We start from the raw sequence: 23,966 nt of genomic DNA, 5'->3' as shown, positions 1-23,966 counted from the left end.
CAGCGTTTCTGGCGTCATATCGCTCCGATGAAAGACAGCATTCAGTACCTAGATTCCGGAGGCTACATCATAACCGACCCCACAGAAATTGCTGAAAAATGTAACGAGTTCTTCCACTCTGTATTCGTGCCTCCTGAAGTTCAAAGCGCAGACTCCTGCGCAGAAACCATCCACGAACACGAAGGCATGCCGGATATCACTATAACTGAGCAAGGAATATTATCGCTTTTGCTAAACATTGACACAAAAAAGTCTGTTGGCCCTGACAATATCCCGAATGAGTTTTTAAAACGTTATGCAGAATGGGTGTCTAAATACTTAAACATTATTTTCAGCTTGTCCCTGGATAAGCGAAAATTGCCCTCCGACTGGTTAAGAGCGAAAGTTATACCTGTCCACAAAACCGGAAACAAACATTGTGTTGAAAACTACAGGCCAATTTCAATCACGTCCGCATGCTGCAAAATACTAGAACATATAATATCAGCAAGTTTATTTGATTACCTTGAGGGCCAACATCTGCTTAATCCTAATCAACACGGCTTTAGACGAAAATTGTCAACGATCACCCAGCTAGTAGAAACAGTCCACGAGTTAGCAAAAGCAATCAATGATAAACATCAGGTAGATGCACTTTGTCTTGATATGTCGAAAGCATTCGATCGGGTCCCACACATAGAACTTATAAGGAAACTAAATAATTTTGGAATTAATAGTACTATTGTCGCTTGGATTAAATCGTACCTTAAAAATAGAACGCAGTATGTGGAAATCAACAATGCGAAATCCGGCATTCTGAGTGTTTCATCAGGTGTTCCCCAGGGCTCCGTGCTCGGTCCCGTCTTATTTCTGTGTTATATCAACGATATTGCAGAAACAGTTTCCTCGGGTGTTAAGGTTCGGTTATTCGCAGACGATTGCCTGCTTTACTCACATATAACATCCAAAGAAGATCAAATTACCTTAAGCTCGGCATTAAGTAGTATCCATGACTGGTGCTCAAAATGGAAAATGAAAATAAATCACAGCAAAACGTCATTTATAAGAATAACAAACAAAATAAAAGATATTCTTCCATTTGAATACGAAATTGAAGGACACAAATTACAGAAAGTAAGCTACTTCAAGTATCTAGGCATAACAATAAGTGAAAATTTAAATTGGGATAGGCACATTCATAGCTTATGTAGTGCAGCCGAGAGAAAAATGTGGACTTTACGCCGGAAACTAGGGAAGGCAACCACGAAAGCGAAACTAACCGCCTATTTGACACTTGTTAGACCAACTTTGGAATATGGCTGTATCGTGTGGGACCCCTACACAAAAAACCAGATAGCAAGGATTGAAAAAGTCCAAAGAAGGGCAGCTAGATTTATTCTGTCTAGATATAAGTCCACGGACTCAGTCTCGGGGATGTTGTCAGAACTTAAATTACCCCAACTGCTAGAGCGGCGAAGAGTTGCTAGACTTAAGTTCCTGTATCTTTTGCGGGGTAACTTCTTTAACATAAACACCGAACTGTACATAACGAAGCGCTCGGCCCGAACATTAAGAAACAGCCACAACGAACAACTTACAACTCTTCAAGCTCGGATCAACAAATTCAAATATTCATTCTTCCCACGAACAATTGAAGAATGGAACTCGTTGCCACAGCACATAACGCAAACAGACTCTGTCAGTTTGTTTGAAAAATCAATACACCTTTACTTTGACCTACCAAATTAACCACGACAGCTCGTTTATAGCGAATTTCACCTACTTGGAAATATGAATGTTGCTGTATGTGCTTCTACTACCGCACTTGTACTTTGTTGTGAACCGCAGGTTGTGCGCAATTAATTTATTTTGTATTTGCATGTCTGCAAGGCTGTGATTGCCAATGCATTTACTGCATTGCAACAAATATTTTCCACCCTGTAACGGCCCAAAAATGGGCTAACAGTATTAATAAATGAAATGAAATGAAAAATGAAATTTCTTGGTGTTTGGTTCAATGAGAATCTTTCTTGGAGTTTTCATATCACCAAATTAATGTCTGATTTAAGTAAAACAGTCGGCTGTTTGTATAAAATATCTCATTTGTTGCCCCCCTGGTTAAAGATATCCATGTATTACGCACTTCTGTACTCAAGGTTATCTTACTGTATCCTTGTATGGGGAACTACGACGTCCAGCAATTACCTCAAACTAATTTCAATTCAGAAACGCGCTATACGTGCCATTGAAGGGTTTCATGGCAGACCTTCAGATTTACCTACGTTACCGGTATTTCAGAAATATGGCATCCTTAAAGTAAAAGAAGTATACAACTTCTGTCTACTTAAGTACATCCATCATCATAAATTGTTCTTTTCATGCCCAGATAATTCCAACAGCCGTTATGCATTTCGGACGAAACGTAAGCTTGTTCCTATCACACGCACCAATTATGGCAAGCAAACACTAAGCTACCAGATTCCCACGGTAATAAATAACTTTCCCTTTGAAACTGAGTATTACCTTCCACAAAAACGCTTTAAATCTACTATTAAAAATACCTATTGGAACAAACGGAATGATACATTTATTCAGTCGACATACTTTGTATTTATTTTACAACCTTTTGTTGTATTTATTTGTATTTTTTTGCTACCTGTGATATTGTTTCTTTGTTTTAGGACTGATATTCTTGTGTTTGTATAAAAAAGATGTGTCTTTACACCCCTAATACGATAAGTTGTGTATTCAATTTATTCTTTTCTTGTACAAATTTTGTGCATGTTAACTTACTGCTTCATGCTTTTACAATGCTTGAGAAATTCATTGTGTATTTTCTTGTGAAGTGCTTATGCACAATGCCAACTGTTTTTCGGGTGACCGAGACCTTGTCAGGCTCTTGCCTTTTGTCTTGGCGCCCTCTTTTCGTTGAAAAGAAAATAAACTTTCACTTTCACTTTCACTTTAGCTAGAATTTGAAAATTAAATTTCAATCTTCTTAGCTCACACTTGTTTCCCAAATAAGTATTTTAAATATGAATAATAAAACTCTGGGGCTTGACGTGCCAAAACAACGATCTGATTATGAGGCACGCCGTAGAGCGGGACTCCGGAATAATTTTGCCCGCCTGGGGTTCTTTAACGTGCCCACAATGCACGCCACACGGACGTTTTTGCATTTCGCCTCCGGCCTGATACAGCCGCCGCGGCCGGGATTCGATCCCGCGATCTCGTGCTTAGCAGCGCAATGCCATAGCCGCCAAGCCACCACGGCGCGGGTCACAGCACAATTTCCAGCGAAGCTGTTTCTTCCAAGCAGTCGCATTAGGAACTTCCCTTTCTTGTAATTAAGTCACGTACTTTAAAACCTTACCCACATATACCGCCTATAGGCGAGATTCCCAGGGTGCAGGAAGGGGTGAGAACGAAGCACTTTCGTCGGGAAGAGGTGCCCACTAGCCTGATCACGGCATATTTTTGAGCCCCTCAATTAAAACACAGCAAGAGCAGCAATACACAGCAAGAGCAGCGATCAGGATTCACGGCGTATTTAGCCGGGCGCCTTGCGAGTTGCTTGCAGTCGGCGCAGATATATATGTGGTCGTGTCTTCCTTGCGGCTCTTTCTGGGAAACAAGGCTCTTACAATTGTCGTAGATCCTGCTCCTGGCTACCTCTCCATTTTCGAATTAGGTCAAAGAGTCCTTCCTTGCCCAATAAGGAATTTAATCACTCAATACATTACAACTCATAGAACATGCCTTAGATTATCTCTAGATATACGTAACCTTATATGCAACGGGATCCGACAGATGCAATTAAATTAACTGAATTTTATTAGGCAAGTTTTGGCCTGTGTGTGTGTGCGTGAAAGAGTTCATTCAAAAGGACAAATCGTAAGGGGTCACTGAGTCTTATGAATAGGGTCCTCCGTCCAATGTTACACTGACCTCCTCCCGGCGCCCGACTTGATCCAGAAGTGCTAGTTACACCCCCAGGTCCGAACTGGCGAGCTTTGCCTACCACTGCTCCGTACTAATTATTGTCTCGTTGCCCAAACTAGAGTTCAAGCCTCTGGCCTTCGGCGCCAATCTTCACGAAATGTGGTAGAGTGTCGGCTTACCTCTGCACCACGGACATTTAGCCGGGTAAAGCGCAGGATGCATGGTGTGTAAGCTTAAGAGGAAGCTTTAGCTCGTGTGCTCCTATCTAAATACATGTAAAAGGGCAATTCGTTTTTCTCGGCAACCGCTGCACGAAATTTGACGAGGTTTGTTGCATTAAAAAAAAACTTAAAATCTAGTGACTGTTGTTTTCGAATTTTTGATTTAGGTCCTCAATTTTTTATTAAAAATTGGAAAAAATCGAAAATTTTCAACAAACGAAACTATTAAGTGTACATTTCTGTAACTCAGCAATGAAAAATGATAATACAATTCTGTGAAAAGCATCTAATAGTACATCTAAAGTGGACAAAATGGATATGTTACACATTAATCTAGAGAAAAATAGTAATATGGAAATGTAGCTTTTACAGAACCCTTGTTAAACAACGTAACAATATCATATCATAAGAAGCCAACAAACACTGACACCAAGGACAACATAGAGGAAATTACTTGTGCTTAATAAATGAAATAAATAAACGATAAATTAATGAAATTTAAAGTGAATGAAAAAACAACTTGCCGCAGGTGGGAACCGAACCCACAACCTTCGCTGTGTGGGTTTATTGACCAGTTGTCTTTACCCAAAAAGATGACGTTCTCGTGACGCCTGCGGCAAAAAGGACATTCCACGTCCGCCGCCAAGGTCTGCAAGTGGTGGCGCTGTATAACACTCCCAGGCTTCTACTAGGACAATAAATACCCAAGAAAGTGGATGGGAAAACGGCACCGCGGTAGTTCAATTGGTAGAGCATCGCACGCGAAATGCGAAGGTTGTGGGTTCGGTTCCCACCTGCGGCAAGTTGGTTTTTCATTCACTTTAATTTTCAGTAATTTATCGTTTCTTTATTTCATTTATTAAGCACAAGTAATTTCCCCTATGTTATACTTGGTGTCAGTGTTTGTTGGCTTCTTATGATATAACTAATAAAAATCGGGCCCCTCGGTTAACCCCCCTTCTCGTTGGTAACAATATCATGTAAGATATCAATTTACACATCGAATTTGTCCGCTTTCAATGGTAGAACGCATGCCGTTTGCAGAACCGCGATATCTGTTTTTGGTGCAGAGCTATTAATTTGTAAACTTCGTGCTTCTATTATTTTCGAACTTTCGAATTTTTGAAAGTCTTTTTAACAAAATTCAGCTCCTAAATCGAAATTCCGCTTCCAACAGTCACTAGAATTTAACTTTATCTCTCACATGCAACAAATTTCACTAAATTCGGTTCAGGAATTATCTCAGAGAAACGTTTTTGAGTTTTACATGTATTTGAATAGGCCGCGTCGGAGTTGGGCCCGAGCTAAAGCTTCCTCTTGCTTCCATATGCTTCCGTTTGTATCCTTCTTAGGTCGGTCGCCTCTTCTCCACTTAGGGGCTTGTGAGGCATTCGATACTTTTGGCACGTGAAACACTGGTAAGTAAGAATCTCTCTCGCTAGAATTGGAACGGGTGACGACTAGGGGTCGGAGAGCGCAGCTCGGTTACTAAACTCGCAAGCTAACGCGTCCGCCCTCTCGTTACCCTTGAGCACGACGTGGCCCAGGCGCCAAGTCAACCTGCGGCAATGGGTCGGTGTGCGTTCGAGCAGCCCTAAGGCTGCGGAAGGTACTCTACTGACCATGGAGAGCCAGCAGGCTTCCTGCGAATCTGATGATATTACGGGCGACACTCCCTTAACTCCTGGAACCGTACGGCTACGGCTAGAGCAGTCGCCTCTGCCGTCGTAGCTGAGGTGGTGCGTAAGAAAGCGCTAGTCATTAATGGCATATACTTGTTTACGGCTATGCTTACGTGGCGTAGCCTATCGTAGCTGGCCGCCTCGACGTCTGGCCTCGTGGTAGTCGTAGTGTGGACACCGGCACACCGCCTTAAAGAATACAGCGAATAACCAAAATGATAGCAATGTATCACGAACCACAGAAAGGATTTGCGCGAAAAAAATACCATAAGCCTCGTCCAAGCCTTCGTGCTGGGCAGGGTGACATACGGCCTGTCGTACCACTCGCTCGACAAAGGCGAAGAAGGTCAGGGTGACGCCTTAATTTGAAGCGCCTCCAAAGCGGCCTTCGGGCTGATCAGTACACCAACGGAGAGGCTCCTAGCGTTATAGCTACAGTAAGCACAAAACATTTATACAGGAGAAGCATGTGGATTCTCAGCATCATTCTACTGTGAATTCATACATAAAGAACAATAATTAATTCATGCATAGACAAACAAAGCAATGTCAATTTTTTTTCCTTTCAAGCAGGCAGGAGACCTCTTGTATACTATTACACTGCAGCATAATAGGGTAATCTTATTTTTCAACTTTTATTAGACGTCTATAGTAATGTTAGAGCATAGCAATAATGCTGTTTGTTTTATCTGGACAGGAAGAGCATTCCACAAAGTACAACCCACGCCTGATAGCCGCTTTTTCCCACATGCATTTTTACTAGTGGCTCCAAGAAGTTGCTAGCTTTGTGGCCTCGTGTTCGAAACTGGGAATGTATAGAAACGACATAGTGAAGTGGATACTTGTTAGTTCTAGAGCTGTACACCACCATTGTACTTTTATAGTTTGTTAGCACGTTTAAGGGCATGAGTTGATATTTATTAAACAGAGGCTTAGTAGGGACCGTATGAGTATGTATGTATGTATGTATGTATGTATGTATGTATGTATGTATGTATGTATGTATGTATGTATGTATGTATGTATGTATGTATGTATGTATGTATGTATGTATGTATGTATGTATGTATGTATGTATGTATGTATGTATGTATGTATGTATGTATGTATGCATGTATGTATGTATGTATGTATGTATGTATGTATGTATGTATGTATGTATGTATGTATGTATGTATGTATGTATGTATGTATGTATGTATGTATGTATGTATGTATGTATGTATGTATGTATGTATGTATGTATGTATGTATGTGCGTGTGTGTGTGTGTGTGTGTTTGTATGTATGTATGTATGTATGTATACCACTTTGGCGTAATTGGGTAGAGGGGGAATAGGTACATGGATGCTGAAGTACTAGGCGGGGCAACCGTCAAAAGCGTAGCACGCGTCTTTGAAAAGGTTGTGGGTTCGGTTACCACTCTTCGTCTTTCATTTCCATTTGTGCTGGTAAGACTACGAAGTTTATCGTAAATGCAACCCTCATCAATAGTTAATTCTTGTGTTTCCTAATAAAAAAAAATACATTCCTTACGGCGACACTCGCGCACGTGCTCTGGGAGTGTAGAAACGCTCCGCCCGACTCTACCTCCGACAAGTGGGAGAAGACCCTACGAAGCCCGCTCCTACAAGACCGGCAATGGGCCGTCCAGCAGGCTCGCGCAGCGGCTGCTCCCTGTCGGTCCCTGCGCGGGAGGCGCCCACTGCGCGCTGACGTACGTCCCGCGGGACCTTTATTAAAGTTTGTCCAATCCAATACAATTTCTTACGTTTTCTTTGCTTCTTGACTTCGCGTGACCCGATATTGCTTTTATTGCTATGTGTTGTCGCATATCCTGAATGTAAGCATGGAGCCATTTCATCACCGTCTATGTGCCCGCAGCTTCCAGTGAAATACGGCGCATTCGGGTCGCTGCTCGCCGCCGTGGTCGCCGCCAACTACTTCGAAACCGGCGAAGTCCTGGAATACGAAATGCTCGTGAAGACCCTCGCTGCGTGCCTCAACGCGACGGAGCTGTCCTCCGGCGACCGCCAGCGATCCTGGAGCGCGTCCGCTGGCGCCGTCGCCAGGAGCCTGACGCTTAGGAACGCCACGCTGGAGCCGCTGTGGAAGGCGTACCTCGCCGCCAGGGAGTACCACAGCAGTCGCGACGTCTCGTCGTCGCCCGTAGACGTCGCGCGCGCACGTCGCGACGACGACCGCCTCTTCTTCGTGTCGTGGTGCTTCGCCGTCTGCGGCGAACCGGGTGCCGGCGAGCTGTGCAACGTGCCGCTCCGCTCGGGAGCCAAGTTCGCGAGTGGCAACTTTACGAAAGCCTTCGGGTGTCGCGCCGGTGATCCGATGGCGGTGCCGGCGAAGTGCGCCCAGTTATGACGTCTGCTCGACTCGTGCGTCTCACCTGCTTTGAAGTTCTACGGGATGCGCACCTCGGGGAGAAGTGACTGTTCCTTAAATGCCACTTGTAACGCAAAGAACTTGCGAACGTGATCCTTAATTGCCCGTTTCGAATTCTCGATTGCGCGCACGTGCGTTTCAAGTGATCTAGGAGACAATATATATGCTGCTCATTTCTCGTTCCATGCCGTTTAGATCCGACTTTTCAACGTCGAGTCTGATTTGTGTGTAAGCGCATGTATTGATTTATTACTCTGCGTTCCTGTTGACTTCGCAGTTGCTTTTATCTTCGTGCGTCCTCTATTTTTCACATATTTCATGATCGATGTTTTTGTTTCTTACCGCAATGTACTTTGTACCTGGAGTTTGTCAATTCCGTATAGCGAAATTTTTGTCGAATACTGCTGACGCCTTCGTTTGTCAGGAGTGGGGCCCAGATAGACAGTGAGCCCTGCTCCTCAGTGAGCCCTGCGCACGTCCTATGTTCGTACCATTTTGCTGGCTTATAAATCAAGACTGCTTGCCGGAGGCAATGCTGTGGTTCACGTTGTTTTTGAGCAACTATTATGAGAGTGAGAAAAAAAGTTGCGTTCTTGCGCTGTGATTTCGTCTCGACACAGCGTCGTGGGCTTCAGTGAAGTAAGTAGCGTAAACTATTTGTGAAAGAAAGTGCCCCTATAGTACGCTGGAAATCAAAACCAGCGCAGTATTATTAGTCCACGACCTAAATAGGTGATTTGAATTTGTTAACGTTGAATTCACATGAGAAATTTTAATATTAGGAGGGGTGGTGGTGGCGATGTTAGGGACACAAGCGGGAGGGGTGATCGAGCCGGCATTCGCTGCGCCCAAGCGTCTCTTGTAATCAGGTCCGGCGGACCAGATTTTCTTATAATGTAAATAGAAGGCATGAAGCTCTGTTGCGAGCTACAACAGACCGTTCTGAAGATACAAGGTGCAGGAAGAACGCATGCAGAAGATCTTAGGCAGATTCTCAAGAGCGTCCCTCTCACCACGGCAGCTCGGACAGGACCGCGGAAAGCGTTCGATGTCTCCTGTTAGAAGTCACCTCGAACTAACACCTGGGCTGGGGTACGTGTGTCGGCGAGAGTTGCTAGAAAGTACTGTCATGAGACACGCGACACTCATCTCAGAGCGCAGCATATCATTATCGAAAATATACAAATGTGCGCTGCGAAGTTATATTGCCCCGGTAAATTATGAATTTTTACGTGCCAAAACAACTTTCTGATTATGAGGCACGCCGTATAGTGGGGGCTCCGGAAATTTGGACCTCCTGGGATTCTTTGACGTGCACCTAAATGTAAGTACACCGGTGTTTTCGCGTTTAGCCCACATCGAAATGGGGCCGCCGTGGCCGGGATTCGATCCCGCGACCTCGTGCTTAGCAGCCCAACACCATAGCTACTAAGCAACCACGGCGGGTTATATAGTGCCCCGTTTCCGGACATTGAAGCTAATACTGAATATATTCTTTTTTTTCAGTCATTCGAAAAAAGAAACATTACGAGGAAGTCTGGCTGAAAATTTTATTTTCTTCTATAAATCTCCGTCCAAATGTACAATTTGTGTATGAACAAAAAGGGCACCCTAGTTCTTGGTCGTTAGTGGACACTTTCGTGATGTCTAAACAGGCAAGGTTCCATAATCGTAGCAATCCTATAGTATTCTATATTAATTGAGCATGCCGAAACATTTAATATCCTTGGCGGAGCAAGTCCCGAAGCGACAATCGGGTCAGTGAGAGACGTCGTTGTGGAGGGCTCCGTATTCTCTATTCCCAGCGCTCGTGTACCTAGCACCCAGTGCTAGTTACACGGGCGTTAATTATGGTGCATTCTGCCCCATCAGAATGCGGTCACCTGGACTTGGAACCGGTGACTTCGGGCTCGGCAACAGAACATCATGGCTACTTCAAGATAGTAGAAATGTCGGCTTGTTGGTTCACTATCATCGGGTTGTATGGCGCAGAGGCAATGACGACGAAAAGAAAGGACAAGACGACTCACAGAGCGTTCTGCGTGTGTCGTCTTTCTCCTTCTTTTTTGAGGTCGTTCCCTCTGCGCTGTGCGGCCCGATATTTCACAAGATCGAATCTCAAATTTCCAGTTAAACACTCTCATTAAAAACACGGGTATTCGATGCATGTTAGAAACTTCGACTATTTGCACTCCGTAGTGCCTGGTAATTTAACCGACAAAGATAATACGCTTGATTGAAAACGGCCGTTTTTTTAAAAAGACCCTACCTTTTTTGCCAAATACAACTTTTGGAAAAAGCAGCTTTCTTGCCTTATGCGATCTCAGAATTTCTTTAACTCTAATAATACCACGCCTATAGTCGGTTTCACAGTAATGTGGAACTGAAGTGAAAGCTTACAACTGACATCGGCCAATCAGCATCGATTCTGTGCGAATGCACGTGACCCTGACCTACGTGGCCCTCCATGGGAGGGCGCAATAGGCTCAATCTCGCGCTTAGTCTATACCCCACGAGCATGGTTTGCGCGCTTGTACTCCGGCTAAACATTTTGAAACTGAGTGCAAACTGATACTCGCTGTCACTTCCCCAGCCTAGGAGTGTAATAGGAGAACAGTAACTCTGTCAGCCGAGGGTGGCGCTGCTGTACTTTCGGAGAAGTCGAGGGATGTGTTACGCGCCAAAGCTACTTGCAACACACTCGTACTACAGGTTTAAATCCGAACGCCACGAGCAATTATTCCAAATTCGATGCTTCCTAGTTGGCGCACGTCACGCTAAATGATTGTACTGCCTCCCGGTGGCGTTGTTCCTGTTGGCGGTGGGATCTCGCGGGCAGGCCGAGTAGTCGTGTGCCCTGTCCGTTCTGCAGCGGCACAGCAGTCGCTCGCGGCACTCGTCGTCGCACTTCATCTCCTGGTCGCCCAGGCGAGTCGTGTACCTGAGCGTTGGGGGAGAGAGGGAGAAATAGATAAGTGTATAGGACTGTTTGATTTCGGAACTATACGCGCTTTCAGAACCATGCGCTCCACCAACATTACAGGAAACGAGGTGGTACTTACAGTGTGCCGCTCTAAAGGAACTCGACAATTCAAATTAGTCTCAATATTGACGGTAAGCTTTGGGGATAACAGAGAAACATGAGAAGATGCTGAGGACCGCGCAACGAGTGATGGAACGAAACATGATACTCGTAACTTTAAGCGTCAGCAATACAGTGGCAGTGATTTTTGACATTTATAGGTGAGGTTAAGAGGAACAAATGGAGCTGTAAAGGTTGTTTAACGCGCAGCGCAGATAACCGGTGGTCTATCACTGTAACCGAATAGGTGTCGAGAGACGGGAAACGTAGATGAGCAGGACAGAGATCTAGGTAGTTTGACAAGTTTAGAACATGTGCAGGTATGGAATTGTTTCGCATGATGCAAGAAAGGGGCAATTTGAGATAGCTGGGAGGAGCCTTCGTCCTGCAGCGGATAGGAAGTTTAGTGCTGATGATGATTACTATGCCACTGTCAATCTAGTGATTTAAGGTGGGCTTATTATTGTTATTGCTATTGTTGTAAGCTAGCTGAAGAAAAATAAGCTAGAAGCGATCTATTGAAGGTGAAACGTGGAAGTTCGTCAGACCGAAATATACCGCAATCGCCGCTATGATGGCCAAGCCACTCTTCATTCTATTACAAATTTGGCGCAGTCAACCAGATTTCTCAGATGTTTATTTGGAAAGACATGAAAAGTGACATCAAGAACAACGTAAGGTCATGTCATCTGTACCAAATAAAAAAAGCCAAGTGTGGGCCACGACCTAACGAGCTTATGCTGCCTGAACACTCAAATGAACCATGTGAAGCCATACGTATAGGCTTGAGCAAGCTAAGCTGGAAAAGAGAAGCGCGGGGGTATGCAAAACTTCGTCATTACTGGTTCAATAGATGAGTGCATCAGAATGGTGGCGGCACGCTCTGGCAAGGAATACGTAAATAGTGTCATAGGTTTTCTTGACGTTGCAATATTGTCTCATTTGAAGGCTATAATATCAGACAATTCCTTGACTGCTGCCTTGAGTGCAGTTTACATTTTGCGGCCTACAATGTTTCAAAACTGGCTATAGACATAGGTCTTGGGATTTCAGACAAGTTACCACTGACTGAGCGCTGCAAGACCTCTGAGGAGCGGTGCAGAAATAGAGAAGCCATCACGTTTAAGTTTCACAAGCGGCGCCTGGACCAAATGCCAAAAGTTGGACTGCAATACATTGTGCTCTCCCGGAAGGAACTATCAGCCAGCGCAGCAAATATTCTAGGATCTTTGAAGAAGTTATCGGTGCAGCGAATTGTATTCAAGCATGTGGGGCATCATGAGTGATGAACAGCTGGAGCTTTCAGCCATACGCAACGTTCTCGATCGTCACCCCGAAACGGGCAACGCATAAAAGCTTGCAGAAGAAGAAGAAGAAGAAGAAGAAGAAGAAGGAGACAGGGTCGCTTGAAGATGAAGATGTGCAGGTTCTTCTGACAGAAATAAACAGTAATGACCACGATGATGGCCTGGCCGGTTTTGGTTCCGTTAAAATTATTACTATCACTTAGCCCTCAAGGGAATCGGTGTTTAGTATCCAGTTCCCCTCTCACACGGGCAAACCTAAGCGCACTTCGAGCGCGTGTTCTTCGCCGCTAGTGTCATTCGGAGGCTGCCACACCGGAACGCTTAGCGACACTTACTGCTGAGCGCACTCGCTGGCAATTGGGTTTGGCGAACACACTTAGCGGCGGCGAAGTGTGTAGCTTCGTTAGCGATGAGTAAAAAATTGAGTAAAAGTAAAAGTAAAATTGAAAGCAGGGTCAGTAGTAATTTTTTTAATAACACGTCTTTCATCACTAACGTTACAAGGTAATAAAGTGCGCCACACTGCAAAAAAAAAAAGAAAGAAGAAATGCAAAAACAGCAAAAACTACTCGCGCTCTCGGGCTGTTTGGAAATATATGCTTTGCCTTAATTCTGACTCCCGATAGCCATCACCACCAATTTCAAAGAACGCTTTTATTTTCACGTGCAGCAGCGCGCCGCCAAAAGGGCACTCGGCGCGCTGAAATACACTTGCTCAAAGCGCACTTTAGTTTGCCCGTGCCACAGGGGTACAAAACTACGTGTTGGTAGGGGCCGCGCAGACGCGTTATATGTGGCGCCGGCGCACTCACCCGACGTATTGGTTAAACCGAGCCTGGTCAGCCTCCATGGCTCCGATGAGCGCGGCCCAGTCCTCGTGGCCCACCTGCGCCAGACCTAGGTCCTCGGTGCTGTACTCGAGCCTCCAGCGGGGTTCTCCGTCACCTTGGTTGGCCTCGGTCACGTTCATGGTGTACGTTTCGTGTCTCGTCACCAGCTTGAGGGCAGACAAGTGGAGAAGTGTCGCGGGCTGTTGAGGCTCTTTAATTCGACAGTTCTCGCGTTGCTCACAAAACACACCGACTTCTTGCGATTTCTCCTCAAGTGCACATTTTAATTTAGTACGTTGTATATCTATTTGCACACCCAAAATAGAACATTAGACAAGAGTGGGTTACTAATTCGACTAAATTCATTATTTACAACAGCAGAATAGAGAAAATGCGCGTAAAAATGCGAGTAGAAATGAAAGATCCATATTTAGAAAACATAAAAAAAAAACACAAGTGCGAAGATCGGCTACGTGGCTCAGCAACATTAAACCAAACAAGGGTGTGTTGATGCCCGCGAGGTAAAAGCTTGTTTATGTGATGGCTATTCGCCATGCAATGATTTGTAGCGAAAGGTTAAAACCGGAGCCTGCACTGTTTTCTTGAAACAAACAAAAAGGAACTTGCCCCCAGTACAGTTATCCAATCTGGCTGGTAAAATGTGATGCAAGAGAAGCTTTCATTGTACTTTTCGTGAAGGTAGATGCCTTATATTCTTTTTCGAGAAACTGCGGTAAACATAAATGTATCGACCTTCCGTGCTACCAATATTAATGACTATGTACGTACGTGAGCTAGCTATACTGTTGATTTCAATAATTTGTCTCTCCTTTTGCGCACATCCGAAATTTATTTATGCTGATTGTTTGGTCTTTTACCAACACAAGCTATTTTGCTTGGACCAGCACGTGCAGTGTGTAATATTTCTCATACAATAAAGACAAACCGATAGATACATGTAGGCATACGTACATACACTGCGCACCTATCGTGTATGTGCTTTTATGAACCTTATTTCACAACTTTCTTACAGGGAAGCTGTATATTGCAGCTGATTCGTCGGTCCGTCTGTCGCCTGTACGCCGAAAACTCCTCCGGCGCAACCCCATGCCCGTGCGCGAAAAAATAAAGAGAGAGAGAGGCGCGCCATTGGCTGCGCCAGTAGTGAGGTCGTTGCTCTCCGTCGCGGCCGAGCGCGCGCGCGGCAGTTTCTCTTCGGCTCCGAAAGGGGGAGACCACGCGTATTACGCACTCCTGAGGAGCAGGCAGCTTTCGATCAGCAAAGCCGCGAGGAGAACCGGGAACGAACTCGTCTATGCCTCCCCGATGCTGCAGCCCGGGCACAAGAACAGCCTCGTGCAGCCCAGCGCAAGCAGCAACTGCGTACCGAGGATCCGGCAGCCTACCAAGCCATCGAGGGTGATGTGTTCATGGTTGCTTGTGCGCGTTGACAACATGCTACCATGCTTAATAATTCAGTTAGTAAGCCAATGTTTCCACGTTTATACGGACGATAAAACTACTATCCTTACTTCGTATAGCTGTCTACTAATTTTCTATGGCAAGCGATGCTTCGCCTTTCGGGCGAAACTGTGACTTTTGTTTGTAAGTAAGCTGACTGCGCGTCGATGGCGTGTCTGGGAGACGCACTTGTGAGAAAAAACGAAATCAACGCTCTTCTATGCAGCCACATGAGCGCGTGATTTCGCGACGGAACGTGGAAGTGAGGCTCTGCTAAAATTCTACTATGTCGTTTAAATAACACGGAATGCACCTTACATATACGCCATAAATGAACTAATAATATACATAAATATAAGCGCATCATCACAGCGACGGCTATGGCGAAAATTCGCCTGAGTGTCCATCTAATTTGATCTCGCAATAGAAAAAAAAAGCACGACACACAAGTTTAGAGTCGGCTGCGCTGCACCGCGCCCTCGTCATGTTGCCATTGTCTTAATGATGTTTTATACGAATGTTGGCTGTAGTGGTGGCGTATCACCTTGGATTCCGAGTCGACTTCGTATATCCGGTAAGCGGGGTTCAGAAAGGTGTACGTGGTGACGCTCGGCGCGACGAAGGCGAGCCCGAAAGGCCGTGACCTGTCCACGGACGAGTAGTACACGATCGCCTCGTCGTAGTGCGTGTGGCCGTAGAACTGGCCCACCACTGTGCTTGAAAACCTGGCGCCAACGTATATGGTGAAAAAATAAATTAAACATGCTGCATGGACACTCAAGATTACTGCATTTCGAAGTCTTCATTTAGTGTCAAAGTCATACTCAGTAGTCGAAGGCCATATAGAGCTCTTTGTCGTTTTGGTTTTCGTCTCACCGCAAAGCTACTCGCTAACCGGATAACAGCGTTCTTATCGGAAGAAAATTCACCGACGATTGCCATACTCCCTAATGCGAAATTTGAGCGCAGCTGTATACGTGTTTTCATTTCGCGATATATTGACTTGCGCAGACGGTCTTTCTCGTGCGGCGCATTTCCAACGGAGCGAAGTGTACCACGACTGCCTGGATAATCTGGAGATCGCGAGAGCCAGTGCGTGGGTGACGTGCGGGCGCGATTCACAGCGGCCGCCTCCGACAAATCTACCAGACGACGCGCTCTACTCCGGCGCCATCTCGTGGCCATCGTCGCCGCACCCTCCTCTCCACTTGTTCGTTCGCTCGGTTATGCCGCCTACGTTCGCCGTAGGAACGGGCACCTAAGAGCTGCGCTATGAAGAGAAATGGTTTTATGTTTCAAGTTTACATTGTGCGTACATAGAAGAGACACCGCACTGGTCTCCGGAATAATTCTGACCGTTTGATGTCTTCAGTGAGCACCCATAGCTTGGCACACGAGCTTTGCGATCCGCTCTTACTACTACGCAGTTGCCGCAGTCGGAAACCGAACCCATGACCTCGCTTGCAGCGCCAGGATGTCATAGCCCGGAAGTCGCCATGACCGCTTATCGGCGCCTTAATTCCTTACTCGTCTTTTATTGCTATATTATGGTTTCGTGAGAATACGGAAGGGATAAAAAGTAAATCATTTTTCAGGTTTCTTCGTGCGAAGCATTCGCTGGACTGTTGAAGACGTTTTAAAGCTGCATGCATGGTCATCGATGTTTAGCGATGCAGCGTTTGCAGGGTTATGCAGTTTTAGACTAAGGAGATCACGAGGTACATATACATTTGAAATGAAAAATAAAAATAAAATATATGCACGCCCACCTTTCGACTATTCTGTGAAACATGGCGCTCCAAGTGTCGAGGCAGTCGGGCAAGCCGGGAGGTATGTGGCCAATGAGGTGCACCTGAAATGTCGACACGATGTAAAATCGGTGCCGTTCGTATCAGGTCGTCAGAGACCACTGTACCAGTGACACGAGCAACTGTTTATGCCAAGTGTTTCAGCGTTTACCTGATAGCGCTTGTTTTAGAACCATCGTGGTAGAGAAAGAGGCCATATTTTTTGGCGATACAACATTCACGTCCGCGCACATCCGAAATGTTGCGGTCATTATTATAATCACCGTTACCACAATTATCATAACATTTCGTGTCCACTTGAGGGACGAAGGCCTCCTAACTAATCTCCACACACTGCTACCTTGCATTTGTTTACTCTATGCTATGCCCGCACATATCTCCTAATTTAATCACATGACCTAATTTCCTAACATTCGCACCTGTGTTTTCATCTCTATCTTATTCACCATTTAATTAACGACAATGCGTGAACTAACTTGTTGAACAAACATTTTTTGGGGACACGCTGCAAGTATGCATTTGAAGCCCATCCACCAGAATTTAACAAATTTTCTCTAGGATGCACGACGTATGTCCACTGGACAAGTTGTACCTTCGATATAGCCGTGCGCATACTCGAGGCGCCTGTTGCTGGAATGCCCCCTATATGCCCAACAAAGACAAAAGCTGCTCTTCAAAACTTAGGGCTCTGGGCTATCATCGATTGTCTCTTTGAATAATACTTGTGCCAGGGCCAGTTAGTGGCCTTCTTGAAAGAACAGCTTCCAGTGGAGTGAAAGACCGTTTTTTATTACAAGTTGCGGACATGCGCTCGAAATACTGGAGAGGATCTTGTGCAGTGACTCGCCCTTGTCGTTACGCTTCGTCGTGTTTCTTCCTTTCACTCTTGCATGTGTGAGTGTCTGAGCGTGCTGAAGCCTTGTTTCTATTATCATTTTCTATTTATTTATTTTTAAGGTGAGTTTACTTTTTGTATGGAAATGAAAGTGAGTTGCCGAGTTAGACCCCATTGGACCCTACCTATTTGATGCAGAATGCATTGGTATTCCGCTTATTGTTTTTCGAGAAATACCTCCTTATACTGTGAGACGTGACTACGTGCAATACCATTGCTGTTCGGGGCAGACTTTGGGAAGGACTGTCTCAAAACAGGCGGTAGTGTTAAGTTGTCTGCCGAGTAAGATGCCTTGAACATGACCGGCTTGCGTTTTGAAACTGCAATATGCGACACTAACTAAGAAATTGGTTATTGAACTTTATTTTCCTTAAGTGGTAATTAGTGTTTACCGCACAAATAATAAACACCGTACCGGTGTGAATTGTTTCGTTACACTGCTCAGAAAATGAGCCCGCATAGGCATAGCTTTCTTACCTTGTCGCCTACGCGTTCGGCATCAAGCAGCTCGTCCACCAGCCATCGCAGTTGGTTTCCAGGGTCGGTCGAGTTTACGAAGAGCCAGCTATCAAGGTAACACGTAACGGTTAGTAACCACTCCCAAGAGGAAATTAGAGAAGCTGCGGAGGCGACTCAAAGGTTTGCATAACTGTGCTACAAGATAAGCTGGAATGGTAGAACCTCTCTTAGGAGACCAATTTGTTTTTCGAAGTTAGATTGAAATTGGCGTCATTGTTGTACACTCACTAAGTTGTCCCTATAAGTCGACGCAGTTAAGTGTCCAATTACTGGTTCGAAATCGCCTGCCGCGCCATCATTTGTAGGCAAATGTCCATTTGACAAAACCAAACCGAGAAGACGCGTCCATCTCCACAAAAGACCGCGCAGATATCACATTGTGACAGCTTCCCCTAGCTCGTTAGGGGCAGTTCCCGACGCTCGCAATGGGAGTTTCGTTGCTTCAAACACGCTAGGCTGGAGCGATCTCACGTGACATAGACGACACACAAGGACTCCGGGCGCGCCAAGAAGGCGCTGCTATTCCCGTGGGAGTTTGCTAGGGAATCCGCTGTGGCAAAAAGAATCTGACAAGGGAATGCTCCTAATTCCCCTAAGTAACTCTGTACCCCTGCTGGAGCCGCGGTACAGACCTCTCTGAAAAAAAAGACGTATTCAATAATTTCACGTGCTTACATTTCTGGCGAAAGCGCGTGTTTTCGGCTGCAGTTAACCCCACGCCGATACGAAGGTATGCGCAGTATGACAGTTATAGACTACACTCTGTGCTAGGCTCATGAACTTTTGCGCCTTCTTGCGCCAGCACTTTGCCTACTATAATCGCCCCGCCCCCACGCCCCCTCCCCTGCCCTCTCCTCGGCGAGATACACCTGTGTGAACGGTAAGTTCTGGGCGATGGGGGGACGGCTGCAGATTTGCGCGTGACTCGACATATGACGGTGCTCGAAACGTTTTGTGAAGAAAAATACCAGTGCGGGTAATGCTAAACCAACAACCATCTTCACATTGATTTAGGCAGTGTTACGCTACCCAATTCGGTAGGATAATATTTATTTCTTGTTTATTCATTCCGCCAGGCGTTCGACTTATTTTCTCAGTTTGACAAGGCCAGAACGCATTAGTGTACCCTGCCAAGATATTAGACCGTATCGTTAATTAGGACAGACAGAATTGTAACTCGCACTTACAAGTTGAAGTTGTAGCAGAAGTTTGTGTTGAGCGATATTAATCGAAGACCTTCTCTTGGCTTAGCGACGTAGTAACCAGCCCTGGTATAACAGTAGGGATAAACCAAGAACAACAGAAGCTGTAAGGCAGCATAACAGTAATGGATCGACAAGAAGGTACAGTCGGATTCATTAATGACAGATATACTTCACGAACAAGATCACAAGAAACCTAAACGAAATAAGAATACCTATTTTTCTTTTTTTTGCTACTGTCAATGACCTAACCCATATTTCAATGCGAAGCATTCTTTTGCTCATCCCAGAAAGATTGCGGTAGGTAAGTTCCAGTCTCGCCTCGTTTCATAAAAAAGAAAATTCGAAAGTGTCCGATGATGGGATCGAACCTCCGACGGCGAGCACGGCACCCTGACGCTATAGCGCGCTCATGCTTCCGTCGAGTCAACGACCCGCGCCATCTTTCCGAGACGATTGATACGTTCGTCACGTCAAACAGCAAGAGCTAAGCACTACCCTCGCGTGCGCTCTTTTCCACTTGGCCGCAGGCTTACCACTTTCTTTCGTTGAGGGATGCTACGAAGACGCTGCGCTTCATTGTACCATCCTCGAGATCAGCTCAGATCGTAATGGTCCTCACTGAGAAAAAAATGCTGTCGTAATTTCGTCGCCATCACTCAGTGTAAAAATGCTTACACCCTTAAAGGTGTTTTCTTGTCGCACTGGTAACAAACAGCCTTACCGTTGGGGCCTTGCAAAAATTTATAGGGGCCGACAACGGAGCTCTAACTAGACGTGCGATGACAAAAGACGTGGTTGGAAACTATGCAATCATTCTGAACGCCTTGGGCGCACAGAAATATCCGACAAGAAAATTTCAGAAGGAAAGATATTAATCTCTCCTATCGGATGTTTCTGTGCGCCCAAGGCTGTCAGAATGATTACGTAGTTTTCAACTACGTATTTTGTCATCGCACGTCTAGACAGAGCTCCGCCTTCGTCCTCTATGCATTTTTATAAGACCCTAACGGTAAGGGTGTTACCAGTGCGACAAGACCCTTAAGGGTGTAAATTTTTTTACGGCGTACTAACTATTGTCGTCGTCTTTCTTCTGTCGTTACACACATGCTCGCGTCGAAAACAACTGCTTGCTTAGTTACACAAGCACTTTGGTCCATGTGGTAACTCTTCGAAGAATCCCAAACGGTGCTACCAGGTACCTGCAATATGCTTCGCATGACGTTGATTCCCCACAGTGCGTAGGATTTACATATATTTTTCTATTGAGAAAAGGTTTCAGAATGGGGCCACTATCTAGGATATGTGACCTTTGTACATATTCTAGGTGCATGCTGAGAAACCCCGCATCTTCAAAATCGTTCCGGAGCCCTCCACTACTTGGTCTCCCATAAGTAGGCGGTTCTTTTGGGACGCTATCAATTCATTAATCAAACTGAGCCCATTTTCATTTACATTCAGCGCAGTTGCAGCTGCAGCAGTCAAACGAATGATAAAGGATAGGGACCGTGCGAAAATTGACGGGACGGGATTTGATTGAAGGAGGTATAACTTTTAATTTTCAATTTAACATTCAATTGCGGACACGGATGATGCCACTAAGTGAAGTCACATATTTGTAAGTTGTTTTATTCATTCTCTCGTAGAGAAGATCGTGAGAAAAATAGGAGTTGTGGTAAGTTGCTGGCGAATCACTCGTTAATGTTTGTAGACAATATCTATTTTTCGAACAAACAGTCAGCTAGGCGATGCCAGACCCCGCGAGAACGTATGATGTCACGGAAAGCTTTTGTGAGAATTTCGACGTGGGGCTACCACCAAACTTTCGTTTTACGTCACTTCCTCTGATGTCAAGTTTTCAATTTATCTGAAGTTCAGCTGTTCACTGCTCCGCAAGTGCAACTTCACCTGCTCGATATCGCGCTCTATCATGCTATCGTAATTGCGTCATCCCATAGAACTTGTGGCTCTTGTGGAAAGTAACTGCGCATGAATCAATGGCGGCATGTTTACAGGCTGTGGAGCAGAAGCTTCGCAACAGTTCAACGAGGATAGGGTGTTTCTTACATATAAACACGGCCGCTGAAATGATACTTGATCCGGCGTTGCATTGCGGTATAACCTGATCATGCTTCTAGATCCGTCACAACGTCCACAGCGCGATGCTAAGCGCGATGCTACGTGCAGATCGCAACTACCGACAACCGTTCGTCGTAGCTTAGCGTTGGCGGCCGGCTTCCCAGTATCGCGAACATGAGGCGCACGATTTCTATGTGCAGCGTCACGCTGCTGTAGAACTTGAAGCCGCATACCATAGTATGCTCGTGAGTCTACGAGGACGCAAAGCAGCCGAGACAAAGGTACGATGCGTGGCACCGGTTCAACGTAACGCTATCGCTCACTTCAATTCCTTTTTCCACCACTCATCGCTCGCTGATCCTGGTGATAACACATGCGGTGCGGCGGTCTAACCACAGCGGAAGCGCGAAGAGGAAAAGAATTGAAGGAATATGGCACAATGGCCGCATGATCCTGGCTAACCGAGCTTTGTGCTGAAGCTGTACAGTTCTCGCCGTCTACTGGCCGTGCTCGTAAGATCGAGATGCAAGCTCCGTGGGCGCTCGCTGCACACGTTCGGAGACACCCACCGTCTGACGGTGGCGAGGGCGTCTTCCGGAAGCCACACCTTCCAATCTTCGGCTAGGGTGTCGTACAGCCACTGCGACTTCTCGGCGTGCTGCGCATCGCTGCGGTCGGTCTCGGGGAACCTGCACGCGCCAGGAGTTCCGTGTTTGAACTGCTCGGCCTGTCCCTTGGTTGGCATGCATACAACGCACGGTAAGCGGACATGGTGAGAGTCCTGCTGCTTCGTTATCAACTTTCCGCTCTTCGTCTCAGTGTATACCCTCCGATTTTTTTTTTCTGTAGCGAACAACGCGAAGTGTCGGAGTAGTGATAGAGAATTCTTCGAAAATTGAAGCAGCGTTTTGCTACGAAGTTATATAACAGTCACGCAGTTTAAGTAAGAAATGCCAGACAGAACTTGTGCCGTACCGAGGCATTTTTCTTTTTGTCTCCAGCAAACCTATCTGCATCATAAACGGGACGCGTGTACTGCGACGAGGAGGCCAGACCAAACATGACCTGCTATTCGGCGCTACTGATTATCTATTATAGGCGTTCAATAACGAGTTTTGCCGCGCACAAAGTCACCACTTGACTGCGCACACCACTTGACGAAGATCTTCTCACAAAAGAACATTTGTGTAATGCAATAGCGCTGTTACTTTTTTCTAAAAATGCGAATTGATGACTTGTATTTTTTGTTATCATTAAGAGTTAATATCGAGGAGAACGGTAAAATTACCTTTCCAAATCGTGCAGCAATTCAAGGAAGCTTGTTTCTATGGGGCTATTTCGCACGCAACTGTAAGCAGTAGCGCGTGACCTTACTAGTGTCTTGTTGAAGACAAGCCGTGAGCCACGTCTGACGTAACTTAGTTTTTGTTTGAATCGTGTAGAAAACAAATACCACGAGACACAACATAGAGACGACACAGGCGACAGGAAACCAGCAAATTGTTTTTTTTTGTGCTCTTCGTATTCAATTTCAACGGCTTACTACTAATTCTACTCTAATTGTACTGCTGTTTTTCTCATTACATTTTCCGATTGTATTTTTTTTTTAAATTGATTAGCAGCTCGTTCCTTGTTCCTTGCTCGTTTGGAAAACCTTGGAAACAATGGAGGCTCCAATTCGATGCAGTGCACTTAGAGAAGAAAACACTAATTTCTTTCTGATTTATTTTTTACAACACCATATTTTTGGGTAAAGCATTGTTTCATCATTGCATTCCATTAAATTAATGAAGGTGCGTCTTATAGTGCGGGAGCGCGCCGTTTATGTTTCGAAGAAACTAGTGATTGGCTGGAACTTGCAAGTTCGGGGGAACAGCTTCGTGGTTTCCGACGACCGGATAGACCGTGACCCCGGGCAGCTGCTTGGCGATAGTCGAGACGGTCTTCTCGAAGTTCTCGAAGTTGGCGGCCCGAGTTATCCTCCACACGTCGTGGGGTGGGAGATCGCCCGTCCAGTAGGCGAACTGAGGCTAAGAACAATGAAAATCGCACCATAAGTGCTTTCAATTGCCTTCGGAGGGTGACTTACACATCTCTGCATAAGCGAGATGCAACTTACGTGCAGACGTGTGCAAAGGTAACAGATGCTCCCCACCATTTTCTAAACAGCTTTTGGCCATCACTGGCAATGACCGCTTATACTAGATTAAGGCGTATACTTACGTATACGCCTGAAATATAAAACGATATAGTTCCTAAATGAGGAAAAGACCGAGGTCAGAACTGGAGGCGGGTGTTCGGTGCGTTGTTTTTGCACACGGTAGACGCAAGCTCAACTCTCTTTGCGCATGCGCAATTCGAGTAAAGGAACAACAAAGAAACGCAGTAAGTTAAGCTGTATTAGTTACTGACACTTCTGAAATAATAACGCGGCCGCTCGTACCCCGAAAGGAGACTCGGGCAGCCAGGAAAGACGCGTGCACTAAGGACAGGTGACTACGCCACTGTGAAGTTTATGTACGCGACTTCAGCGGATTTTGTATGCTGGCTTACTTAATTGTTC

At 45.5% G+C, this 23,966-nt stretch overlaps 2 protein-coding genes across 3 annotated transcripts in view; one reads left to right on the top strand and one right to left on the bottom strand.

The window, feature by feature from the left end:
• Positions 1 to 8,726, top strand: part of LOC135910803 (uncharacterized) — an 85,266-nt gene extending 76,540 nt beyond the window's left edge. For both annotated transcript variants that reach the window (XM_070538479.1, XM_065442909.2), the window contains one exon: positions 7,708 to 8,726. In XM_070538479.1, the coding sequence (XP_070394580.1) occupies positions 7,708 to 8,199 (492 nt within the window). In that variant the 3' untranslated portion in view covers positions 8,200 to 8,726. The remainder of the gene's footprint in view (positions 1 to 7,707) is intronic.
• Positions 8,727 to 9,792: 1,066 nt separating this feature from the next.
• The window catches only part of LOC135910777 (sphingomyelin phosphodiesterase-like), a 58,621-nt gene continuing 44,447 nt past the window's right edge, over positions 9,793 to 23,966 (bottom strand). The window contains exons 6-13 of the mRNA XM_070538478.1: positions 23,264 to 23,433; positions 21,973 to 22,092; positions 19,310 to 19,390; positions 18,081 to 18,168; positions 16,670 to 16,752; positions 15,445 to 15,625; positions 13,422 to 13,606; positions 9,793 to 11,161 (exon numbers count right to left, since the gene is read on the bottom strand). Of these exons, the coding sequence (XP_070394579.1) occupies positions 10,993 to 11,161; positions 13,422 to 13,606; positions 15,445 to 15,625; positions 16,670 to 16,752; positions 18,081 to 18,168; positions 19,310 to 19,390; positions 21,973 to 22,092; positions 23,264 to 23,433 (1,077 nt within the window). The 3' untranslated portion in view covers positions 9,793 to 10,992. The remainder of the gene's footprint in view (positions 11,162 to 13,421; positions 13,607 to 15,444; positions 15,626 to 16,669; positions 16,753 to 18,080; positions 18,169 to 19,309; positions 19,391 to 21,972; positions 22,093 to 23,263; positions 23,434 to 23,966) is intronic.

Source organism: Dermacentor albipictus, chromosome 5 (assembly GCF_038994185.2).
Source record: "Dermacentor albipictus isolate Rhodes 1998 colony chromosome 5, USDA_Dalb.pri_finalv2, whole genome shotgun sequence".
Lineage (NCBI taxonomy): Eukaryota > Metazoa > Arthropoda > Arachnida > Ixodida > Ixodidae > Dermacentor > Dermacentor albipictus.
This window is presented reverse-complemented; position numbering and strand designations above follow the sequence as displayed.